Below are 27,422 nucleotides of genomic sequence, written 5' to 3' on the forward strand. Positions count from 1 at the left end.
CTTCTACGTGACTTTACCGAAAGAACCAAGAAAACATTTTTAATATTCTTAGGGTTTTTTAGGTAAAGTCACGTAGGTAAAAATGTTTTAATTAAAATTAATAAAAGTAAAATAAAAATAAAAAATAATAATAAAAGTAAAATAAAAAATTAAATAAAAATAAAAAATCACAACGTTTCGGAGGCAACACAAGCTTCCGTATTCAGGTGGAACCGTCACAGCCCAACAGCTGTTGCCTCCGAAACGTCGTGATTTTTATTTATATTTTTTTATTTTACTTTTATTAATTTTAATTTTTTACCTACGTGACTTTACCGAAAAAACCTAAGAATATGAATCCTTGCAGTCACGAAAGCTCCAAATCTAGAATATCATTAACATTCGATTTAAAGCTTTCGTGACTGCAGGGATTCATCTTCTTGGTTCTTTCGGTAAAGTCACGTTAGAAGGGAAGTAATAAAATAATAAAACTAAAACATAATAAAATAATTCTCACGACGTTTCGGCTACAACGCAAGCAGCCGTCTTCAGGTGAAGAATGAAACACTGCCAAGCTTGGAGCGTATATTTAAGATGGGTTGGAGATGGAAAAAGAGCTAATTCTTTTGTCAAGGCGCTCTTCTTCCACCTCCAACCCAGCTTATATATAACCTCCCAGCTTGGCAGTGTTTCATTCTTCACCTGAAGACGGCTGCTTGCGTTGTAGCCGAAACGTCGTGAGAATTATTTAATTATTTTATTATTTATTATTATTTTATTACTTCCCTTCTACGTGACTTTACCAAAAGAACCAAGAAGATATCATTATTCATAATCAACGTTTTTGGGTTTAGATCGCGTTATTTATAAATGTGTCGTAACCCTCCACCACCCGACACGGCCAATCAGTAAAAAAGTGTCACGTTGATCAAAGACAAATAGTTCACTGCTTTAGCCCACCGGTGTGTTGAAGCGTGAAACCACTACATTTACAATTTGAGTACGACGTTACGCTGGTAATTGCATCCAGCATCATCGGGCAATTCGCCCATACTCTGAGCGTCTGCCCGTTCGCTATACTATTAACATTAAATTATCATACGATTTACGTGTGAGATGCGATGGATGCCCTGGCCTGTGACGCACTAACGTCCGCATGCAATTCGCAATTAATTATCATCTCATTACCGTGAGCTTTGTAAGGAAGACGCTCGGGGCCGACATATAATTAGCATTAAATTAACATGTTAATTATACATACATTAACATTTGTTCGCGTTAGCGGATGAATATATGAGAGGGGGGTGGTGGGGGTTCGAGGTCGTGGCCCCCAATGGCTCTGAGTGACTTTGCAGAGTATTGCTGAGATGGGTTTAAATGAATCTACGAGTTTACTGCAGCCCTTCACAAACTTGAGCAAAGTTGTTATGATGACAACCGCGGCGGCCACAACGATAACTCATCGTCAAACAACAAACGACATTCATTTGTAAATTCCCCAAACCACAACGGAGATGGTCCAGATGTCTCGTGACCCCCAATTTAATTCACTAAAATTTTTTTAAAAGAAACGTCCATTTAACACGGACAACGATTACGCATGAGGGAGGCATGGGAAACAATGTTCGGGGTTAATTAATTGTGGAGGGTCACAAGACTTCTGGACCACCTCGTTGCACGCATGCGAGCGCCTTTGTTAATGTTATCCACCGCGTGCTGGTGATGACCGGGATCATAGAAGTACAGTCCAACATTGTGCAACAGCCGTTGCCTTGGATGTCCACCGAGGTAGCCTATAGCACCCGGTTATGCATGGCGGTCACGAGCAAATCATCGCAGTCTCACCACACCAAGCTCACGCATCACCTCCATCATCCACTGCTGGATGAGGCCTCCCCAAGCCTCCATCAGCCATGGCCAATCCACTGGTGGATGAGGCCTCCCCAATCCACCACCAGCCATGGCCAATCTACTGGTGGGTGAGGGCCTCCCCAATCCACCACCAGCCATGGCCAATCCACTGCTGGATGAGGCCTCCCCAATCCACCACCAGCCATGGCCAATCTACTGGTGGGTGAGGGCCTCCCCAATCCACCACCAGCCATGGCCAATCTACTGGTGGGTGAGGGCCTCCCCAATCCACCACCAGCCATGGCCAATCCACTGCTGGATGAGGCCTCCCCAATCCACCACCAGCCATGGCCAATCTACTGGTGGGTGAGGGCCTCCCCAATCCACCACCAACCATGGCCAATCCACTGGTGGATGAGGGCCTCCCCAATCCACCACCAGCCATGGCCAATCTACTGGTGGATGAGGCCTCCACAATCCACCACCAGCCATGGTCAATCCATTGGTGGATGAGGCCTCCCCAATCCACCACCAGCCATGGCCAATCTACTGGTGGATGAAGCCTCCCCAATCCACCACCAGCCATGGCCAATCAACTGGTGGATGAGGCCTCCCCAATCCACCACCAACCATGGTCAATCCACTGCTGGATGAGGGCCTCCCCAATCCACCACCAGCCATGGCCAATCGACTGGTGGATGAAGCCTCCCCAATCCACCACCAACCATGGCCAATCCACTGCTGGATGAGGCCTCCCCAATCCACCACCAGCCATGGCCAATCTACTGGTGGATGAAGCCTCCCCAATCCACCACCAACCATGGCCAATCCACTGCTGGATGAGGCCTCCCCAATCCACCACCAGCCATGGTCAATCCACTGCTGGATGAGGCCTCCCCAATCCACCACCAGCCATGGCCAATCGACTGGTGGATGAAGCCTCCCCAATCCACCACCAACCATGGCCAATCCACTGCTGGATGAGGCCTCCCCAATCCACCACCAGCCATGGCCAATCTACTGGTGGATGAAGCCTCCCCAATCCACCACCAACCATGGCCAATCCACTGCTGGATGAGGCCTCCCCAATCCACCACCAGCCATGGTCAATCCACTGCTGGATGAGGCCTCCCCAATCCACCACCAGCCATGGCCAATCTACTGGTGGATGAGGCCTCCCCAATCCACCACCAGCCATGGCCAATCCACTGGTGGATGAAGCCTCCCCAATCCACCACCAACCATGGCCAATCTACTGCTGGATGAGGCCTCTCCAATCCACCACCAGCCATGGTCAATCTACTGCTGGATGAGGCCTCCCCAATCCATCACCAGCCATGGCCAATCCACTGCTGGATGAGGCCTCCCCAATCCACCACCAGCCATGGTCAATCCACTGGTGGATGAGGCCTCTCCAATCCACCACCAGCCATGGTCAATCCACTGCTGGATGAGGCCTCTCCAATCCACCACCAGCCATGGTCAATCCACTGGTGGATGAGGCCTCTCCAATCCACCACCAGCCATGGCCAATCCACTGCTGGATGAGGCCTCTCCAATCCACCACCAGCCATGGTCAATCCACTGGTGGATGAGGCCTCTCCAATCCACCACCAGCCATGGCCAATCCACTGCTGGATGAGGCCTCCCCAATCCACCACCAGCCATGGCCAATCCACTGGTGGATGAGGGCCTCCCCAATCCACCACCAGCCATGGTCAATCCACTGCTGGATGAAGGCCTCCCCAATCCACCACAAACCATGGCCAATCCACTGGTGGATGAGGGCCTCCCCAATCCACCACCAGCCATGGTCAATCCACTGCTGGATGAAGGCCTCCCCAATCCACCACCAGCCATGGCCAATCCACTGCTGGATGAGGCCTCTCCAATCCACCACCAGCCATGGCCAATCCACTGCTGGATGAGGGCCTCCCCAATCCACCACCAGCCATGGTCAATCCACTGCTGGATGAGGCCTCCCCAATTCATCACCAGCCATGGCCAATCCACTGGTGGATGAGGGCCTCTCCAATCCACCACAAACCATGGCCAATCCACTGGTGGATGAGGGCCTCCCCAATCCACCACCAGCCATGGTCAATCCACTGCTGGATGAAGGCCTCCCCAATCCACCACCAACCATGGCCAATCTACTGCTGGATGAGGCCTCCCCAATCCACCACCAGCCATGGCCAATTCACTGCTGGATGCGGGCGTGCATGTGGAATCGTTCAAGTGGCGTGGAGCCCGTGGCGCAGAGGTTAGCGCACCAAAGTTCAATACCCAGCCGCGGTTAACATCAGCCACGATCCAGTTTATATACGAAACGATCTTGGGCCCCATCCCGCACTGACCAGCGTGGTGAAGTATGGTCAAACAACCCTCACGGCAGCCTTCGTCCAGCAGTGGCTTGACCGTGTGCCGTAGTTTAAAAAGAAAGTGTAATCCGTCTTTCTCGAGAAGGGGGAATCAATTATGCAATGCCACAGTGCTGGGATGGTAACAGTCTGCGTATAGTGCCAATGTTGGATTGCAACTGGGACTGATCACGGATGATGATTGCAGGTGACCCGCCATGCATAACCGGGTGTTATAGGCTACCTCGGTGGATAGTGGTGGACCAGCAGACACCAGCTTGTTGCAACAACGTTGGACTGTACTTCTGCGCCCTCGCCCGTTATGCTGTCGACCTGGAATGACCGGGTGGGGGAGTGCCGGATGATCCTAGTAGCCACGTAGCTAGCTACACGTGTAGTAGCTACATGTGTAGTAGCTACATATGCTACGGGCCCCGCACTTTCAAGGGCCCCGCGCTAAATGCTTTCAAGCTATCAATTCCGTTCTAGATTTGAAGCTTTCGTGATTGCAAGGATTCATACTCTTAGTTTTTTCGGTAAAGTCACGTAGGTAAAAAAATTTAATTAAAATTTATAAAAATAAAATAATAAAAATCACAGCCAGATTTGCTGTATCAAATCTGGCTGTGACGGTCCCACCTGATGACGGAGACTTGTGTTGCCTCCGAAACGTCGTGATTTTTATTATTTAATTTTTATTAATTTTAATTTCATTTTTACCTATCAATTCCGGTTTAGTTATTCTGCACTTGCTCTATTACTATAGTACTATACCGCCTTCAACTTTTACGAACGACCGGGTGTTTAAGGTTAGCGACTTGTGTTGTATTATCTGGCTGTACAGCAAATGAAAAAATACAATTACTTTACGATGCAAGTTCAAAATGTGTGTTTTAATGTTTTTTTTTAATTTAGGGCCCCTTTATAACATGTGCTACAGGCCCCGCACTAGCTTAATCCGGCACTGGTGGTGGGGGGGGGCATGCGCTGAACGAGCCTGTGCCGCACAGGGAGAGCTGCCACTGGGGGTGCCCCTTTCAGGTGCGGTGACTTGGGAGGGGGGGGGGGATGATGAGCTGTGCGGACGGTTGTGAAGCGCTCCGAGGCGCCGAGGTGGACTTACTGGGCGGCTCCGATGAGCACGGGTTGGCTATGTACGGCGTGAAAGAAGTTCTACATGCACACACGTCCAGGGTGCTTAAAAAAATGTTTTACCACTTATACGGGACTGTCGTTTTTAATGGAAAAAGAACGGATAAATACACTGTAACATGATAAAAAAAAAGTATGTTAATAGCTTCATAAAGTCCAATAGTTTCCACTCGTTCACCATCATTGTCAACACATGGCCCGGAATCTTCTCCAGGTGGTCTCCAGAGCCCAGAGGCGCGTTTCTTGTGGTGGTGTTGGTGCAAATTCTCACAATTGTTAAAAACATTTTGAAGCACCCTGTATTTAAAAAAAAAACGTGATTTTACGTGTATCGAATTTCTTTCGCACCGTACGTAGCCAACCACGCTAATCGGAGGTGCGTGAGAAGGACAAAACAACTAAGCACAAACCAGTGACTGACCGTATTCTTTCAATTATAACGACGCAACAGCTTTAACCTTTATGTCAGGACATCTTGAGGGTGCGTCTTATAATACAGTGTGTGTGTGCGCGCGCCCAGATTTGTATACAGCTACTTTATTGATATCAGGGCACACAGTATGGGGCCGTCCTTAAATGACGTCACGCGATTTTGAACGAGTTTTTACCCCCCCCCCCTCGTCACACAGCGTCACAAAAAGTCAGACCCCCCCCCCTCAAATGACGTCACAAAGCTCTGCCCCCCCCAAAAAAAATGCTTCAAATCGCATTAAACTATTGTCATTGTAGTGCGTATTTAATGCGGCGCTGCACTCTGATGTTGTAGGAGAAAACATTTATTAAAAAGTCTATTTAATTAAGTAGAACGTGTTGTCTATATTTATTTAAAGTTGCGCATTTTGATGTGAATTCACATTTCTCAAACCCCCCCCCCCCTCGTCACACATCGTCACAAATGTCTGACGCCGCCCCCCCCCCCCCAGGTGCGTTACGTCATTTATGGACGGCCCCTATTACTTTCAGGAGCGTCTTACCATCCGAAGAACACAGCTTATGCCAGCAGAGGATTGAAAGAGGGCTGAGATGCTACGAGACAGTCAAGGAACCACAAACCAAGGCTGTCCGCGTTAATTGGAACCGCAGCGCAAACCACTGCACCTAATTGGTGTTTCGTCTGACGCCCCAGCTGTTGCCGTGCCTTGCGAGAATTCGACCTTTTGACCCGATGATAATCGCGGTCTGGAGGTCTGCACGCAAAGGCCGCATGCCCTTGACCCCGTAATTGAATTCCATCAGCTGAGACCACGGGGGGGAAAAATAGCCAGGCAACTTCAGGTCGCCGTGTGTGTGTGTGTGTGTCATCCTTCCCAGCATGCACCCTTTCATTAATCATCATCATTATTATCAGCCAAGGTCAGGTCACATGCTCATGCTTCCCAAGCGGCAGCCAGTCCTCTTGAGCGGCTTTTGGCTGGCCATCGAACAAAGACGGTCACTGCCTCGCGCGCTTTCGGATGCGCTCCTGCGTCCGTCTGGAACGCTCTTCCTTGCCGGTATTAAGAAGCCACTGGAGCTACGCACTTTTACGTCGTCGAGATTGACAAACGAATTCACTTAGAACTGCTTTTTGTGTTAAGTTTGTTATCCTTCCCCCGCACCTCCGATTATCACGGTTGGCTACGTACGGTGCGAAAGAAGTTAAACATACTCTTAGTTCTTTCGGTAAAGTCACGTAGGTAAAAAAATGAAATTAAAATTAATTTATTGTTTTATTTTTATTAATTTTTATTTCATTTTTTACCTACGTGACTTTACCGAAGGAACTAAGAGTATGAATCCTTGCTTCAAATCTAAAGTTAAACATACATACATACATGCGATCCTGCGATACAATAATCCACCCGGCACTGGCACACGTGAACCCAATCCATCGCTCCATCTCCTCGGTGCACGTCTTCTCGGACGCGTTCAGCTCCACCCGAGCTGCCGCTCCGCGAGAAGTCTTGGCCATGGATCCCTTCCTGCTATGACGTCTCCTTCTAACCAAGACTTCAAATTTCCTAACGGTATGTAAAGTTGCGTGTATGTTGAACCTCTTTTGCACCGTACACAGCCCAACGTGCTCATGGTGTAATTCACCTGCGTATGTTGTCTACTCCACGTGCTCCCCCCCCCCCCTCCTTCGCCTCTTCAGTGCAATTGGAAGAATGCGTTCCTCCCAGGCTTCTTTGCAGGCTTTTCGATGTTTTGTTCAATCCTTGTTTGATAATAATGGACCATGTTTTGAAACCGTACCTCGGCTCGAACGACGTGACAGCCAAAACGCAACAACACACCGCTACACGTGCCGAGTTTGTGTGTAGTTTAATTTTAATATTTAAAAAAAGGTATTATTACACGTTTAAAACAACTGCCCCCCGGAAACAGCTTACTGCAACTGGAACGTCACTTTAGTTTAAACAAACAAACAAAATACACGCAGGCCAGGTGCTGCTTCATGAGCCAATTTCAAACGCGCTTTGTACACAATTAAGTTAGATGAAGCGTTCATATTTTACCCTTGTAAACAACGTGATCGCGCGAGTGCAACTTCACGCACGGCGAGCAGACACCCAGTGGCGTGGCACCAACGAGTGTGCAGGCGGTGCAACTGCACTGGAGGAGAGAGGAGAGGGGGGAGCGGTGTCCCCGGTGCCAAGCTGCAGAGAATGGAAGGGAGATTGGACGAAGAGAGCGAGAGAGCGAGAGAACGAGAGAGCGGCCCACCAACCCCTCCAATTCCATTCCTGGCACCGGAGCCCAATGCCAAACATGCCACTTGCACTCTCTCTCTCTCTCTCAGCTTGGCCAAATGGGATTCGTTGTTCGCATTGCCGTGCAGATTGGCCTCGGCGGAGACGAGAGAGGGCCCGGTCAGCCGTCAGGCTAACGCGGACGTGAGCAGGGGACAGACATTTTCAGCTCTCACCGCAAACCCAAAGGCACCGATGTATTTGCGTCTCTTTTAGGCCCCTTACGATATAAACTCGACGTAACCCGGGTGACCTTTCCAAGAGAGCCGATGTTCCCCCATGTGTCTCAATGGGAAAGGGGCGTGGGATTGTTATTTGATCTCGTGGTCGAATCCAGGGACTGTACTGCTGCCACCACCAGCCGCACGTGGCGAGGCTGTGGTGCGGCGTTTGGCGTGACCGTCGAGTGTGCAGGCGGTGAAACTGCAACGGGGACTGCACCGCAGGTTGCCAGAGGGGGGGGGGGACCCCAATTAATTCCTTTGCGCCAGGGCTCACGCCAACCATGCCACGCCGCTGTGGTACAGACTTGGTAGCTGCACGCAATTATATATTATAATTATTATTAGAAGGCACTATAGGTAGAATAATCGCCAACTTCCCACAGTTCAATGTGGCATTCTGGGGCCCACGTGATAAAAAAAAAAATTACGATAACCTTCGAGACACTGTAGGCAAGGGGCCCTTCCTCTAAATCAGTGTCACTTCACGATGCGTTTCCAAAAAGCTCCCCCGTCTCTCGTCCGCCCAGCGGTATAAACGAGTCGGCCCGAAATTAGTCGGCCGGCAGGTCGCGCGCGGTGGGGTTAAAGGGCGCGAGCGCTCGCACGCACCTATTGCGAGAGACGCGTGGCAAGCGCGCAAGAGGAGCCCTTCTAGTGGAGGCCAGCAGTGGCACGAGCGAGCAATTGCAGGGCCGCGCCTTTACCCGTTCGACGCTAAAACGAGAACATACATCGGTGGTGCACCTTGATCACAGGATTGTGATGGGACCCATCCACCTCTGCTGCTTAAGACAAACCCAATGAGTTAGTACTTTAGGCGAAAGTTCACAATAACAACTATCACTTAAGAGCGCTGGAAAGGGCAAAAGACGAACAGCAGACTACGGAAGAGCAGACACGCATAGGGGGAAAGGAAGGCGTGCGATGAGAATTCTGAACACACTGGAAACGTGCCCCTCGACCCGCGCTGCCATCTAACGTCCGGGCCACACCACGAGCAGTCAGTTTCCGTGCAACCAGAACGGCTCTTCAAAATCGCCGCGTGAAACTTCAAAACAGCGTTGCCCCCGCGGCCGCTTTGTCCACGTTCCGAGCGAGTGGTTGTGCAGCGTGGGTGCGTGGCCACGCTCGTAACCGCATGGCTCCACTCGTCCACGTCAGAATCGCGGCCGCGGAAATGTGCAGCGCGCGATCAAATCCGTCGCGAAAAAAAAATAACCCGCCGAGCAGAATCGGCGCTTGGAAGTCGAGTCTGTCTCTCCGCCACGCAACTGCTCGCAACCCCGTTGCAGAGGACGCCCCACGCGCGGTACGCAACTGAGTTTCGCGCAACTGACCGCTCAGGTGTGTGCCCGGATTAAGGAACGCACTGGACCCTGGTGAGAATTGAACACAAAGTTATGCTGATATGACAATCTTCAGTATTTGCGAATGTAGAAAAAAATGTAATACTTTAATTCGGACACTTCGTACGCGTAGTGTAGTGTGTATCTGCCAAACATCGATTTCCACAGTCAAGTAATCGCACACACGAGCTCAGAAAGCCGAAACGCGCGCTTCGAGTTTTAACTCCCGAGAGAACAGTATGGGCTAAATGAAGCCGAAAACTGCGCTCGAGATTTTCCCGTTGGCTTGTTTTTTTTTGTTCGTTTTAAATCTCGCGTGAAACGTACAGGGTGTTTGAAAAGGATGGACCCGATTTGAAATCGCTATATCTCTGGGAACACGAACCGCCCATGAATGAAACTCTTACCACTTGAAAGGGCGGGGCATAGAGAGGGCGGGGCACAGAGAGGGCGGGGCATAGAGAGGGCGGGGCATGGAGAGGGTGGGGCATAGAGAGGGCGGGGCATAGAGTTTAAAATGATTACCGCTCGATGCCTCTCCCAGCGCACAAACAGCCCCTAGCCTCAGTCGTTCGCAAGATGGTGACCCCGCAACACACAAGGGGCGTTTTGCGTTCTGCAGTTCAGCAAGACTGAATCCGTAATTGCGGTGCAGCGTGCGTTTCAACGGCGTTTTGGCATTGATCCGCCAATGTCAAAGAGCGTTCATCGTTGGTACTGACAATTTGAGGAAACAGGCTGTTTATGTAAGGGGAAGAGCAAGGGTGACCCACGCACCTCAGAGGAAAACGTGAGAAGAGAGGCGTTTGGGACGAATTCAACTATCGTCTCGATGTTGTCCGTACAGCAGGCGGAGGGCACAGAGCATTTATAAAATGGTTAGTAAAACTTGATAACTCATTAAACCGTTTTAACTTTTTGTGTAATTGTAACATGTTGCCATCGTGAAATATACTGCTTTGAAATTGGATCCATCTATTTAGAACACCCTGTATTCTCGCTCGTTCATACGCGGTCGGGGCCGAGCGAGACCGCACGGTCCAATGTCGGAGATGACGACTCCCCTTAGAACTTCACAGAGCGGCGAGAGTTTGGCAACCTACGGCACGGGGAGGCCTTCTCATCCAGCGGTGGAATGAACATGGCAAATTGTTATTATGATGATGACGATCGCCCGCCGGCAAATAGTTACAGGGAAAAAAATCTACCGAAAAAATCTCTGCGACGAACGTGATATTAATATTAACACGAGGGACATCAGCCGATCCAATACTGCAGTTGTTCCCTTACTGAATCTGCAAATACTGCCATTAATATACAACACTAGCGAGTGTGAACGGATATAGTTACCGCAAACTCAGAAAACAATTAAAATGCCACAGCCTGAGAGTCCTGCTCTCTGCCATACCGTCACGCAATCCCAACGAGTAAACAACCTTCATCCAGCATCGTACCACCGTGCGCTAACCGCTGCGCCGTCCGCTCGTTTAGCGACTGCAATCACTGCGGCCGCCCAATTGTCCTCCGAAATGTAAATCGGTCGCTGTGCTCGCCGCACAAGCCGATGATTGGTCAACGTGATCCACGTTGACACAGAGCGCTAACCCAAATTAAAATGGAGATGCGGTCTGTTCTCCTACAGCACCGCGTGTCGTTTTCACGACGCGAATTGGATATAATGAGATGATGAATGTAGGAGGGAAGACATTTTTATAACTGCGCATTCGAAGTGAATACGACGCTGATCGAGCGAACGGAAATGCGTCGCAGCGCGAGTAGGAGCGAGCGGTCGTACGGCTGCCTCGGCAGTAGCCTCGTCGCACAACAAGGCGGGATGCTACTGGATGCTTCTAGATGCTACCCACACGCCTCGGTCTTTCTTCGACCTGCGTGCGCATCTCACGTGTTATCGCAGACTGTGCTTTAACCCTACATTATTTATTTTAAAGCGACTTTCCCATAACGCGGTTATACGACTACTACCGCGTTATAGGAGAACACGACTGTACTGCGTGCATGTACGTGTGTACATGCGTGCCTCACGTGACACGTAGAGGAATTATTCCGAAGAAGAGATTCCTCTGTGTGTGTGCGTCGCACGTGACTCGCACGTGACCCTTCATAGGTGCTCGCGAGCATCACGATCTCCCCCAACAGCACTTGCGACACGTCTGTAGGCGGGGGACTTTTGTCTTCTTCATCTCTGGCCCACACAGGCTGCAGAGAGCACGGATTCAAGTTCAGAGACCTCGAGCGCGGGTGTACGTTCCGCGTGACGTCGACAGCACTGCGTGCACCATCACGTGATGTGGACGGCGCCAACTCGAATTAAGACGGGGATGGGAGGGGGGCGGGGTACGGGGTACGTGTTTAGCAAACATCCGGCATGTGCGACAAGCGTATAACGACTTCACTCGTGATTCAACGGAGAAGACGGGCAGCGGTGGAAAGGGGAAACACGGTAGGACACAAGGAACGGAGTTTGTAAACCCTGGGGCCTACCCTGCAGCCGACACATTACAGCGCGAACCCGTCTCCCACGTGCTCCCCCCGCTCAGCATCGCTGTCATGAATCCCTACGGCGGTCGCACGACGCCGACCCGTCCACTCCCGCGACAAAAACCCCCGGGGAAATAATTCTGAATTTCGATTTAAAGCTTTCGTGACTGCAGGGATTCATCTTCTTGGTTCTTTCGGTAAAGTCACGTAGAAGGGAAATAATAAAATAATAAAAATAAAACATAATAAAATTGTATTTTATTACCTTTTATTTTTATTATTTGACTTTATCGAAAGAACCAAGAAGAAAAATAATTCTGAGTTTTATTTCCGCACCCTCCCCACCTCAACCCCAACCCACGCGTTGATCGTGATACCCCGACTCGCGGCTGCACTCGGAGATGTGGGGAATCGTCGGTGCGAGGCTCGGGAGAGAAACGTCCGGCCGACACGGGGCTTCCGTCGTCATCACCGCCACCGCCACCACCGCCAGCCGCCGGCAGTCGCAGACACAGGGCGCAGCATCAGAAAGGGGGTGAAAGCGGATCGCCGGTCTCCAGCACCGTGGCCGCCTTTATAGCCTCCGCCCACCTGCGGAGAAGGTGAGAAAACCCGGGAGACAGTCCCGATCGTCAACCTTCGAGACCATCGTCTTTAAAACTATTTAAACTATTTTTATTTTACCAGGCAAGGCTCACCAATTCATAATAAAGGGTTTTGGGTTAGATCGCGTTATTTATAAATGTGTCGTAACCCTCCACCACCCAACATGGCCAAACAGTAAAAAAATGTGCCACGTTTACAAAGGACAAAATAATTCACTTCTTTAGCCCACCGGTGTGTTGAAGAGAGAATCAACAGCATTTAAAATGTGAGTACGACGTTTCGCTGGTAATTACATCCAGCTTCATCGGGCGATTTGCCAGAATGGCGAGGCTCTCCACTTGCTCCCGGTCTTAAATAGAGCAGCAGCAGGGTGACGTCATGATTTAATTCAATAAGGTGCAGTGATTTCAGGCAGGGAGGGTATTGTAATTATATAGATTGGTAATCATTCAATTGTTATTCATTGGTATTTGTTTCCCTCATAAGGAATTGTAATTGTATTATATATTGTATTTATTTAATAATACGCTTCCAGGCCGCACTAAGCCTGTAGCTGTCAGAGTGATTAAAGTTATTTCTGTTTCTCTCAATTTCAATGGATTCTCTAATTAGTCTTGGCCAGTAATAATTAGTTTTACACAACACTTCAACGTTATCAAAATCAATTGAGTGTACTTGTTGACAAGCATGCTCTGCCACTGCCGACAGTTGTGTTTGAGATAATTTAATATTCCTTTGGTGTTGATTCGCTCTTCAACACACCGGTGGGCTAATTATTTTGTCTTTTGTCAACGTGACACATTTTTTACTGTTTGGCCGTGTCGGGTGGGGGAGGGTTACGACACATTTATAAATAATGCGATCTAACCCAAAAACCTTTACTCTTTGGTTCTTTCGGTAAAGTCACGTAGATGAAAAATAAAAATAATAATACAAATAATTAAATGAAAATAACAAAATTTAGTTATTTTCATTTTATGAATTTTTATTTTTTTTATTTTACATTTTTCATCTACGTGACTTTACCGAAAGAACCAAAGAGTATGGATCCTTGCAGTGACGAAAACTTCAAATCTAGAACCAAAAACCTTTATTATGAATAATATTTATCGCGAAAGCCTACGTGTTAAAAAGGCTCACTGAGCTATGTAGCTCTTTTTCAGAAATCACCTGGCCACAAATGATAGCTTAATGAAGTGGAAATTGACAGTTTTCAAATATCTTCTTGGTTCTTTCGGTAAAGTCACGTAGAAGGGAAGTAATAAAATAATAAAAATAAAACATAATAAAATAAAATAATTCTCACGACGTTTCGGCTACAACGCAAGCAGCCGTCTTCAGGTGAAGAATGAAACACTGCCAAGCTAGGAGCTTATGGCAGTGTCTCATTCTTGACCTGAAGACGGCTGCTTGCGTTGTAGCCGAAACGTCGTGAGAATTATTTTATTTTATTTTATTATGTTTTATTTTTATTATTTTATTACTTCCCTTCTACGTGACTTTACCGAAAGAACCCTGCAGTCACGAAAGCTTTAAATCGAAGTTTCCAAATACTCACACGATTCTAAATGGAGGGAAAAACCAGAGGGTCCGGAGAAAAATACAAGCGTCCACGGGGAGAGAGACACACAAACTCCACATATATAGCAAGCGTTAGGGTGGGGATCGAACCCACGACCTCCTGCATACCAGGCGAGGTAGTTAACATCTCCTAGCCACCGTGATGATGATGAGAGACAGAGACACACAAACTCCACATATACAGCAGGCGTTAGGGTGGGGATCGAACCCACGACCTCCTGCATACCAGGCGAGGTAGTTAACATCTCCTAGCCACCGTGATGATGATGAGAGAGAGAGACACGCAAACTCCAAACATACAACAGCAGCAGGCGTCATCGTCGGGATCGAACCCACGACCTCCTGCACACCAGGCGAGGTAGTTAACATCTCCTAGCCAACGTGGTGTTTCAAGCGTGGCTGTAATCCGATTACTTAAGTCATCGATTACTCTACCAATTGTCGATTCGATTTCTCCACTGCCCCTGCCACCTACCCCTCCCCCCCCACCCCTCCCACCCCTCCCACCCCTCCCACGCTGCCCACGCTGCCCACGCCCCGGACCTGAGTGCGGTGGCGCTGTCCTCGGTGCGGAAGGCCCGGAAGAGCGTGGTTTTGTGGAAGAGCTGGAAGCTGCAATCGCGAGCAGTGGGGCCCTGCACGGTGAAGCCCAGCAGAGGCTGGCTCTCCATCGCCACCACGTCCTGGCACGGGGAGACGGAGGATGAGGAGGTGGAAGATTAAGGAAGAGAGTAATGGCGGTAGAGGCAGGGGAGGGAGGGAGGAAGGAAGGGAGGGGTGGAAGGGAGGGAGGGAGGGAGGTAAAAGGGGGAAGGGAGGAGTAAAACATTAAGATGGAAGGGGGTCATGAAGGAATTTGAAAATAAATCTTAGATTGAAAACCAATTTCTTTAGAACTGCTTTTTGTGTTTAGTTTGTTGTCCTCCCCCCGCACCTCCGATTAGCGCCGTCGCCTACGCACGGTGCTTTAAGATGTTCAACATACGCACGTATACATGTACACACGCACACACGTATGTATACAAGCACGCACGCACCTCGCTGGCGGCGTACGTGTACAGGACCTTGTCCTTCACCACGAACCAGAGGCGCCGCCACGGCTTGCGGTTGTCCTTGGAGCGCTGGAGGTAGCCGCTCATCGACGAGCCCTCGGTGCCTGCCACCTGCGGGCACAACACGCGCACGGGCGGGCAGTTGCGACACGCGCACGGGCGGACAGGTGGTTATGACGCGCACGCATGCACGCACATAACGCAGGTACGCACACGCGAGAACGCACACGCAGGCAGGCACACACGTGACACGTACGTGCACGCACAAATGCACGTGTGTGTGTGTGCGCGCTAGTACCGGTTAGCGCTATGCTGCGCGACGAACCTGGGGACCCGGGTTCGAGTCCCGCTCACGGCCAACGCCGGTAACGATGATTTTAACCGGATCTGGGCCTCCCCTAGGTAGACTCAGCCTCAAATGAGTACCTGGTGTGATGTGTAGTAAACATCGGCACTGGGGAGACAAAGGCGGTCGGGCGTGGTGCTGGCCACCCACCCCCTTGTGTACCGTTCCGACCTTCATAGGTACTCGCTAACAGCACCTGCCCCGATTTAAAGCTTTCGTGACTGCAGGGATTCATCTTCTTGGTTCTTTCGGTAAAGTCACGTAGAATGGAAATAATAAAATAATAATCAAACATAATAAAATAATTCTCACGAGGTTTCGGCCACAACGCAAGCAGCCGTCCTTAGGTGAAGACCAGGTCTGTCGAGAAGACAGAATTCGGGTCGACAGACCTGTTCTTCACCTGAGGACGGCTGCTTGCGTTAAGGCCGAAACGTCGTGAGAATTATTTGATTATGTTTAATTTTTATTATTTTATTATTTCCCTTCTACGTGACTTTACCGAAAGAACCAAGAAGAAGCACCTGCCCCGACAGTCTGTTACAGGCTACACGGGGGGATATCCGTTCTTCGTTTGTGCCTCCATCTGTTGGGCAGCGGTTGCCAGCACAGCAGCGCCCTCGCCGGCCGTGCCGGCCCTCAAGAGGCGCTCGCTAACAACGCTCGCTCCAGCGGCCTGTCAACGGCTACCCGGTGGGGCTGGCGCGAGGGGAAGCCCTCGCCTTGCCGTCCCGTCTGGGCGTCTGCGCGGCACGGTGTCCGTCCGTCCGCCTGCGGGATGGGCTGTCTGCACGCGCGGGGCATCCGTCGCAGTCTGCCGTGCGCCAGAGGTCGCAAACGGGTTTTGATTCCTTACCCGTACCTGGCCGCACCAGGGTCGCAACCGGGTACCCGTACCCGTACCCTACCCGATACCCGGCTACCCGTACCCGGCCGGGTATCGGGTAGGGTACGGGTATCGGGTACCCGATTGCGACCTCTGGGATGAAGCCATGTTGCAGGCGCGGGTGGCTTGATTCTAGGAACTTGAATTGTGAGAAGAGACAAGACGTTGGGAAATGAGTGACAAACAGTTACTCACCAGTGACTCACGGCCTACCCGTACCCGTACCCGGCCGCACCAGGGTCGCAAACGGCTACCCGTACCCGGCCGGGTACGGGTAGCCGGGTATCGGGTAGGGTACGGGTATCGGGTACCCGATTGCGACCTCTGCCGTGCGCCTTGCCGGCCTTCACAGGGGCTACGTAGGCTACGTTGGAGCGGGGGGGCGGGCCGAGGGGGGGGGGGCGGGGGTCTGTTGGCACCTGCTGGAGTGCCGCGGGAACCCTCTTGAGTTTGCGTCCGGGCGAGGGGGTGATGCTGTGTAGCACCGACGACAGCGCCCCCCCCGGCGAGCGGCTCTGAGACGGGGGACTCCGCCCCAGCAGCACCGTCTCGTCTGTCCACGCCGCCAGGGAGACAGCGCACGCAGCGGCGTCACTCGCAACAGCCGTGGGGGGAGCACGGGGGGGGGGTGGGGGGTAGAGCGAGGGGGGTGGGGGGTAGAGCGAGGGGAGAGGTAGGAGAGTGCGTGGAGGGGAGTAGAGTGAGATGAGAGGGGAGAGGTAGGAGAGTGCGTGGTGGGGAGTAGAGTGAGATGAGTGGGGAGAGGCAGGAGAGTGCATGGAGGGGAGTAGAGTGAGATGAGAGGGGAGAGGCAGGAGAGTGCGTGGAGGGGAGTAGAGCGAGATGAGAGGGGAGAGGCAGGAGAGTGCGTGGAGGGGAGTAGAGTGAGATGAGAGGGGAGAGGTAGGAGAGTGCGTGGGGGGGGGGGGTAGAGTGAGATGAGAGGGGAGAGGTAGGAGGGCGCGTGGAGGGGAGTAGAGTGAGATGAGAGGGGAGAGGTAGGAGAGTGCGTGGAGGGGAGTAGAGTGAGATGAGAGGGGAGAGGTAGGAGAGTGCGTGGAGGGGAGTAGAGTGAGATGAGAGGGGAGATGTAGGAGAGTGCGTGGAGGGGAGTAGCGTGAGATGAGAGGGGAGAGGTAGGAGAGTGCGTGGAGGGGAGTAGCGTGAGATGATAGGGGAGAGGTAGGAGAGTGCGTGGAGGGGAGTAGAGTGAGATGAGAGGGGAGATGTAGGAGAGTGCGTGGAGGGGAGTAGCGTGAGATGAGAGGGGAGAGGTAGGAGAGTGCGTGGAGGGGAGTAGAGTGAGATGAGAGGGGAGAGGTAGGAGTGTACGTGGAGGGGAGTAGAGTGAGATGAGAGGGGAGATGTAGGAGAGTGCGTGGAGGGGAGTAGCGTGAGATGATAGGGGAGAGGTAGGAGAGTGCGTGGAGGGGAGTAGAGTGTGATGAGAGGGGAGAGGTAGGAGTGTACGTGGAGGGGAGTAGAGTGAGATGAGAGGGGAGAGGTAGGAGAGTGCGTGGAGGGGAGTGGAGTGTGATGAGAGGGGAGAGGTAGGAGTGTACGTGGAGGGGAGTGGAGTGTGATGAGAGGGGAGAGGCAGGAGAGTGCGTGGAGGGGAGTGGAGTGTGATGAGAGGGGAGAGGTAGGAGTGTACGTGGAGGGGAGTAGAGTGAGATGAGAGGGGAGAGGTAGGAGAGTGCGTGGAGGGGAGTAGAGTGAGTTGAGAGGGGAGAGGTAGGAGAGTGCGTGGAGGGGAGTAGAGTGAGATGAGAGGGGAGAGGTAGGAGAGTGCGTGGAGGGGAGTAGAGTGAGATGAGAGGAGAGAGGCAGGAGAGTGCGTGGAGGGGAGTAGAGTGAGATGAGAGGGGTGAGGTAGGAGAGTGCATGGAGGGGGGGAGAGTGAGATGAGAGGGGAGAGGTAGGAGAGTGTGTGGAGGGGAGTAGAGTGAGATGAGAAGGGAGAGGTAGGAGAGTGCGTAGAGGGGAGTAGAGTGAGATGAGAGGGGAGAGGCAGGAGAGCGCGTGGAGGGGAGTAGAGTGAGATGAGAGGGGAGAGGTAGGAGAGTGCATGGAGGGGAGCAGAGTTAGATGAGTGGGGAGAGGCAGGAGAATGCGTGGAAGGGAGTAGAGTGAGATGAGAGGTAGGAGAGTGCGTGGAGGGGAGTAGAGTGAGATGAGAGGGGAGAGGTAGGGACCTTCACCGACCACGTTTGCCGAGCGATGCGTAGCACTGGTCGCACACGCGCTCTGGACGATCCTTGCGGTACTTGAGCGGGTACCGGTGGTAGGAGCAGCCCTGGCAGATGATCTGAACCCCCCCCCCCGCCCCGTGGGAAAACACCGATGGGGTGGGGGTGGTGTGGTGGGTCAGGGGTTGTGGTGGTGGGGGGGGCGGGAGGGGCGAAAGAAATGCGACGAGGGTTACTTATCTCCGCGCCGTTTCCTGCGTAACCGCGGCGCTATCGGCGGGCGCACACACATTGCCAGTTTCATCGAACACCAACGGCGCGTCGGATCCCAGCGGCACGACGCTCCCTCGGTTGTTGGGAGTTTTGTCGGTTTAAACGTCGCCGTTGGGTTATTTTTACGTTCTGTCATGTTGGTTACCTAAGTTCGCTCCTGCAAAGGAGGCCCTCTCCTTACCCCGGGGGGTCTCTTGAGTCTCAAGCTGCTCACACAAGATCAACTCGAACTCAAACTCGCTCGCTTACATCGCTCGCCGTCATCTCGCCGATTCATTTAGCCACTCACACGGTCAGCTCATTCGCTCGCTCATTCACCCAGCGTGGAGAGATGCGTGCTAGGAATTACGCTGAGAGACGGGAAAAGGAACATGTGGATTAGAGAACACGCCCGTGTCAATAATGACCTCATCCTAACTAAGCAAACAGATGTGTGTTTTTGTTAATGTCTTGCAGCAAGTACGTACAGAACAACAAAGACCTACTACCCCTTTGCCTGACCAAAACATACAGAACTCCTACCGAAGCAATGAGGGCAATTCACCAGCAGACTTGCCGATAAACACCCGCTACACTACGTCCACCGACGATCCCTCAAGTGACGTCATACCTCACCGTTACGTAGAGTGACCGGGGCTGGGCGGAATGCGCGATCGACTATAAACAATTTTTTTTTATTTGACCAGGTAAGGCCCACTGAACTACATAGTTATTTTTTCAGGAGTGACCTGGACATCACAAATGACAGCTCAACGAAGCTGCTTATCGTCACGTGGACATTTATAGCAGCCAAGTACTCTAAACGGGTGACGTCGATTCTAAACGTGGAGGGGGAAAAACCGGAGGACCTGGAGAAAAAATCCACGCAACCACGGGGAGAGAGAGAGAGAGAGACGCAATCTCCAAATATACAGCAGGCGTCGTCATGGTCGGGATCGAACCAATGACCTCTGGCAAACCAGTAGTCAACATCTCCTAGTCACTGTAATGAAGAATGAGATAGACACGCAACTCCAAATATACAGCAGGCGTCATCAGGGTCGGGATCAAACCCACGACCTCCTGCAAACCAGGCGAGGTAGTTAACATCTCCTAGCCACCGTGATGACGAATGAGAGCGAGACACGCAACTCCAAATATACAACAGGCATCAGGGTCGGGATCGAACCCACGACCTCCTGCAAAACCAGGCGAGTTAGTTATTATCTCCTAGCCACCGTGATCATGATGAAGAGAGATAGAGACACACAAACTCCAAACATACAGCAGACGTCGTTAGGGTCGGGATCGAACCCACGACCTCCTGCATGCCAGGCGAGGTAGTCAACATCTCCTAGCCACCGTGATGAAGAATGAGAGCGAGACACGCAAACTTCAAACATACAGCAGGCACCAGGGTCGGGATCGAACCCACGACCTCCTGCATGCCAGGCGATGTAGTTAACATCTCCTAGCCACCGTGATGATGATGAAGAGAGACAGAGACACGCAAACTCCAAACATACAGCAGGCGTCATCAGGGTCGGGATCGAACCCACGACCTCCTGCATCTCAGGCGATGTAGTTAACATCTCCTAGCTACCGTGATGATGATGAAGAGAGACAGAGACACGCAAACTCCAAACATACAGCAGGCGTCATCAGAGTCGGGATCGAACCCACGACCTCCTGCATGCCAGGCGATGTAGTTAACATCTCCTAGCCACCGTGATGATGATGAAGAGAGACAGAGACACGCAAACTCAAAATATACAACAGACGTCATCAGGGTCGGGATCAAACCCACGACCTCCTGCAAATCAGGCGATGTAGTTAACATCTCCTAGCCACCGTGGCGCCGTGAGGGACGTCGCGAATCACCTTGCCGCAGGCTCGGCAGTGGTGCCTACGCCAGGTGAGCGTGAAGTCGCAGGTGCAGATCATGCACATGGTGACGCGCGAGTCGGGGATCCAGATGGGAGCCTTGTGTCCCAGCTGGGACTCGGAGCGCTGGAACGTGTCCATCTGCAGGGGGCGGCGGGGCCGCGGGAAGGACGGGGGGGGGGGGCGTGGGGCAGGGAGGGGTGGGAACGCGCAAGTTCAAAGTTCAAGTTTATTTGGGGTTTCTAATAATAATTTTGAATTGTTGGGATTTGTAACGCGCCCAGTTTGCGGTCACTCTGGGAGACCGCGATTCTTATTTTTGGATGTTCGGGGGAATGACGAACACCGAAGGCACAGAGGGGCTGAGTGAACATCGCCACGGACGATGCGAAACTGCCGATCTGTAGGGACCAGAAGAAGTGCAATTTAGGGAAATGGCTTATCCAGCCATTGTCGCATCTTCAAGGCCCTGGTTTCTCCCAGGATTTGGCTGGAATTCCGCTACGCTCGGTTGACGGGGGTGGTGGTTCCATCCTTTTTGATGCGTTGGGCTACAGAGGGTGACCTCCGTTTAACTGACAGAAGGAGATTTGTTGACGGGTCTTTTTTGAGGGTGTGTTTTTTTGCTGTGTCAGTACGGTACAACACACCGTGGCATGTATGTCACACGGGAAAAGGTGTCAATATGTTGAATAACAAAAAAGAGACGCCATGCCACAAAAGACAACACAACTGGCGATGGGACGGTGGTGTTACAGCAATAACGCGGTGATGGTAACGTCCACGGAAGGGCGGTGGTGACATATTTTCATTTTTATTATTATTATAATACTCCTAATAAGAAGTTCGCTCGTTTCTCAGTCCGCTTGTCCTGGTGAGGGTCGCGGCGGCGGCAGCGTGTCGAGTAGTGATGGTCCAGATCTCCCTTTCCCTGGCAACAAACTCCAACACTACTACACTATACACTACACTACAATACACTGCTGTACACTACACTGCTGTACACTACACTGCTATACACTACACTGCTATACACTACACTGCTATACACTACACTGCTATACACTACACTGCTATACACTACACTGCTATACACTACACTGCTATACACTACACTGCTATACACTACACTGCTATACACTACACTGCTATACACTACACTGCTATACACTACACTGCTATACACTACACTGCTATACACTACACTTTACTCCCGCTCTTCTCTCTCCCCCCCTACTGCCGAGGCCTACGATACACTACACTATACACTACTATATAACCTCGTGCCACGGCAGGTCTCTCGCCTACTTCAGCAGTTTTTTTCTTGCCGTGGTTGTACCACCTGATGACGATTGCTTGTGTTGCGATTTACACTACACTGTACACTACACACAAATACATTGCTATACATTACTATACTGCTATACACTACACTACTATACTATACACTACACACAAATACACTGCTATACATTACTATACACTACACTATACTGCTATACACTACACTACTATAATATACACTACACTATACACAAATACACTACAGTATACACTACACACTACGCTACTATACACTACACTATACACTACTATGCACTACACTATACACTACTATGCACTACACTATACACTACTACACACTACGCTACACTATACACAACTACACTACACTATACACTACTACACACAGACTCTAGCTCTTCCTGGGGAATGCCCAGGCGTTCCCAGGCCAGCCGAGCGACATCGTCCCGCCACCAGCAGCGTGTCCTGGGCCGGCCCCGGGGCCTTCGTCCAGTGGGACGTGCTGCTGCCCGGTAGAGTTCCCGGGGCAGTCTACCCGGGGCATCTAATACCAAGTCATATTCATAATTATTTCCCTTTTTTTTTATCCAAGAAAGTCACACTGAGTAGTAGGGCCCTTTCTCAGGGGGGGGTCCTGGCATTGGGTTTTCATTTCAAGACGAGTTCTTTATTTTTATCATCATTATTATTATTATTAATCACGTGAGTGGAATGAAATCAGGGCGCGCCGATTAAAAAAGCCCACGCCTTGCGAGAGGGGACAACGCTCAATCCCCATACAGACGGAAACAGATGGCGATTCATCCACTCGCTGTAGCGCCTCCTGCTGGCGAGCTCAGGGTCAGGCACCGCCTCCTCGACACCCACTGGACGGGAATTTCGCAACAACGTCTGTGTATGCGGTGATCCACCAACCTCCCTCTCTGCTGCTGCTGCCTCCGCAGCGCTGGATCACTACAGGGAGCCACGTGCAGCGGCGTAGCCACCACCACCACCACTGCCACCACTGCCACCACCACCACTGCCGCCGTCACCACCACTGCCACCACCACCGCCGCCGCCACCACCGCCGCCGCCGCCGCCGCCGCCGCCGCCACCACCACCACCACCGCCACCACCACCGCCGTCACCACCACCACCACTGCCACCACCACCACCGCCACCACCACCACCACCACCACTGCCATCGCTGCCACCACCACCACCGCCACCACCACCGCCACCACCACCACCACCGCCACCACCACCGCCACCACCACCACCGCCACCACCACCACTGCCACCACCACCACTGCCACCACCACCACCACTGCCACCACCACCACCACCACTACCACCGCCACCACCACTGCCACCGCCACCACCACTACCACCACCACCACTGCCACCAAAGGCAAAGACACCCCCCCCCCCGTGTAGCCTTAAGAGACTGTTGGGGCAAGTGCTGTGATCACGTAGCACCTATGGAGGCCAGCACGGCACACGAGGGGGTGGGTTGCCAGCACCACGCCCGGCCGCCTTTGTCTCATTTGAGGCTGAGTCGACCTAGGGGAAGAGGCCCCGGACCGGTTCAGACATCGTCAGTGGTGTTGGCCGTGAGCAGGAATCGAACTCGGGGTCGCCGGGTTCGTTGAAAAGCGCGCCAACTCGCTTCACTCGCCACCACCACCGCTGCCGCCACCACTGCCACCACCGCCACCCGGCTAAGACTCACCTGGCCGCTGCCGCCGTCACCGCTACCGTCACCACCGTCACCACCGGCGCCTCCGCACGTGTGGGTGAAGGAGATGCGCTTGCGTGTGTAGTCGTCGATGGCGCGGGAGATCGCCAGCAGCCACTCGTCCCGCTCGCTCGCCGAGCTTGACGGAGGGGGGGGGTGGTGGGGGGGGGGGTCACAGGGAGATCGTCAGCCCACGTCCGTCACGAGCACCGGGAGATCCGGCACAGGGCACCGGCGATTCGTTCGGCGGAGGCACCGGGTGAGCGCACACGTCGGTGAATCGGTACAAACGTCAGCGCCGGATGGGCCGCGTCTCTCGTTCATCTTCCCGCCTACATCCCTCTCATCTCACTCCATCTGTCTCTCTCTCTAGCCTCCATCTCTTGTGTAATCTCACTTGGAGTTTATAAATGAAACTCGCCTTTTGCCCGTCCAAGGACCGGGTGTATTGCAGTAAATCTGAAACTTGCAAGGAAAAAGCAGACCGCGACGTGATATTCATTGCATCAATTCGTGTGCAATTTGTAAGGGCGCGGTGACACAGACCCATTTCATTTTAAGGTTATAATCCCTCGTTTATCATGACGTCCTTTTTACTTCGATGTCTACAACAGCGTCACGGAGATCGCGTGACGACGTGAGGGTTCTGCCTTTGTAGTGAGGGTTGTGAGTTGACCCCGAGGAGGGGGGAGGAGGCGCCTCGGCCCCCCATGTGGAGTGACGTCACCCGCTAATTATTATTAATGGAAGGGGGGGGGGGTGTCCGTTTGGGGAACGTCACCTGCTTATGATAATTAATGAGGGGGGCTGTTCAATGTTGAGTGACGTCACCCGCTCATGATTATTAATTAGGGGTGGGTGTCCATTTGGAGGACGTCACCTGCTCATGATTATTAATGCGGGGGGCTGGTCGATGTGGAGTGACGTCACGAGCGTTAAGGACATTCCTGGGTGATTATGGGTGGGTGGGGGCTTAGGAATTCCGCGGTGAGAAGTTCGCGACTTTGTGGTGCGTGGAGGAAAACCACCACCACCACCACCACCACCGCGTTCTGAGGCTCCGCGCAGATGGATGTAAGAATCTGTCGCTGCACTGCCATCTACTGGATGAAGCGTTACAGTTTTTGTAGGAATCCACAAAAACCCGCAACACACAACACACGACAAAAAGGCACGCACAAGAGTGCGCGGTAACGCTCAAGGCTCTGCACGGATGGATTCGATAATCCGTGGCCATCTTAGCGCCTCGTGGCCACCTCGCCGCCTCTCGTCCCAGAACTCGCCCCAGGCCTCGACCTCGACTCACCTTCTGAAACAGTAAAAGTCGGCCGCAAAGTCCTTCCACGTCTTCGCTTTACCACTCGCACTCCTCCGGACGCGACATTTAAAACTAAACTATTTTTTTTTGGCACCTAAGCTCCACCGAGCTATGCCGCTCTTCTTTCAGAAGGGACCTGGGCCACACAACGAAGCGGCGTATCGTCGTCGTCGTCGTTGTGAGAGAGACGCAGACTCTAAATACACAGCAGCAGGCGTCGTCTGGGTCGGGGTCAAACCCACGACCTCCTGTATACCAGACGAGGTAGTTAACATCTCCTAGCCACCGTGATGATGATGAGGGTGAGAGAGACATGCAAACCCCTAATATCCAGGCGTTGTCAGGGTCGTGATCTACCCCACGACCTCCTGTGTACCAGACGAGGTAGTTAACATCTCCTAGCCACCATGATGATGAGGGTGAGAGAGACACGCAAACTCCTAATATCCAGGCGTTGTCAGGGTCGTGATCGACCCCACGACCTCCTGTATACCAGACGAGGTAGTTAACATCTTCTAGCCACCGTGAGGATGATGAGGGCGAGAGAGACACGCAAACTCATAATATCCAGGCGTTGTCAGGGTCGTGTTTGACCCCACGACCTCCTGTATACCAGGCGAGGTAGTTAACATCTCCTAGCCACCGTGGTGATGATAAGAGAGGGAGACATGCAAACTCCTAATATCCAGGCGTTGTCAGGGTCGTGATCGACCCCACGACCTCCTGTATACCAGGCGAGGTAGTCACCACGGCGCGCGTGCAGAACCACAATGGACATAAATCTCAATTTGGTAAACGCGCTGCCGCCGTCGCCTTCGCGACCGAACCATTCCGGTGTTCGCCGCGGTCTCTCGTCGCCGCCCCCCCCCCCACCTCCCCGCGTCTCGAGGCCACAAAAGGAGCTTTGTGTCTCTTTAGCCGTTCAGCTGCCACACCTGGGTTCAATAAGGGACCACGGCGGCTTCCTCGCGCCTCGGCATTCCTCATCCCTCTCGCTTTCGCTCTCTTTCTCCCTCGGACGAAGCTAAAATGCGAAACATTCCGCTCTTGCGTTTGCCAGAGATACGCTCAGGAGCAAAGTAGCACGGCGAGAGGGCTTCGGCAGGGAGAGAGTTCGTGTCATGTTTCTGTTCCTCCTCCTCCGTTGTAGGAATGCAGACCACAGTGGCTTTACTGTAGACTAACACTGGACCCCTCGACTAACACTGGACCCATAGACTAACACAGGACCCATAGACTAACGCTGGACCTATAGAGTAACACTGGACCCATAGAGTAACACTGGACCCATAGAGTAACACTGGACCCATAGACTAACGCTGGACCCATAGACTAACACTGGACCCATAAACTAACACTGGACCCATAGACTAAGACTGGACCCATAGAGTAACACTGGACCCATAGACTAACACTGGACCCATAGAGTAACACTGGACCCATAGACTAACGCTGGACCCATAGAGTAACACTGGACCCATAGAGTAACACTGGACCCATAGACTAACACTGGACCCATAGACTAACACTGGACCCATAGACTAACACCGGACCCATAGAGTAACACTGGACCCATAGACTAACACTGGACCCATAGAGTAACACTGGACCCATAGACTAACACTGGACCCATAGACTAACACTTGACCCATAGACTAACACCGGACCCATAGAGTAACACCGGACCCATAGACTAACACTGGACCCATAGACTAACACTGGACCCATAGAGTAACACTGGACCCATAGACTAACACTGGACCCATAGACTAACACTGGACCCATAGACTAACACCGGACCCATAGAGTAACACTGGACCCATAGAGTAACACTGGACCCATAGACTAACACTGGACCCATAGACTAACACTGGACCCATAGACTAACACTGGACCCATAGACTAAGACTGGACCCATAGACTAACACTGGACCCATAGACTAACACCGGACCCATACACTAACACCGGACCCATAGACTAACACCGGACCCATAGACTAACACTGGACCCATAGACTAACACTGGACCCATAGACTAAGACTGGACCCATAGACTCACACTGGACCCATAAACTAACACTGGACCCATAGACTAACACTGGACCCATAGACTAAGACTGGACCCATAGACTAACACTGG

At 52.1% G+C, this 27,422-nt stretch overlaps 1 protein-coding gene across 1 annotated transcript in view; it reads right to left on the bottom strand.

The window, feature by feature from the left end:
- Positions 1-7,621: 7,621 nt before the first annotated feature.
- Positions 7,622-27,422, bottom strand: part of FGD6 (FYVE, RhoGEF and PH domain containing 6) — a 45,032-nt gene continuing 25,231 nt past the window's right edge. Inside the window, exons 13-19 of the mRNA XM_061574368.1 lie at positions 23,959-24,103; positions 20,937-21,080; positions 18,820-18,922; positions 17,034-17,167; positions 15,368-15,493; positions 14,874-15,013; positions 7,622-12,734 (exon numbers count right to left, since the gene is read on the bottom strand). Coding sequence (XP_061430352.1) covers positions 12,668-12,734; positions 14,874-15,013; positions 15,368-15,493; positions 17,034-17,167; positions 18,820-18,922; positions 20,937-21,080; positions 23,959-24,103 — 859 coding nt within the window. The 3' untranslated portion in view covers positions 7,622-12,667. The remainder of the gene's footprint in view (positions 12,735-14,873; positions 15,014-15,367; positions 15,494-17,033; positions 17,168-18,819; positions 18,923-20,936; positions 21,081-23,958; positions 24,104-27,422) is intronic.

The sequence above is a fragment of the Lethenteron reissneri genome, chromosome 55 (assembly GCF_015708825.2).
Source record: "Lethenteron reissneri isolate LAM-NWPU_2019-01 chromosome 55, ASM1570882v1, whole genome shotgun sequence".
Lineage (NCBI taxonomy): Eukaryota > Metazoa > Chordata > Hyperoartia > Petromyzontiformes > Petromyzontidae > Lethenteron > Lethenteron reissneri.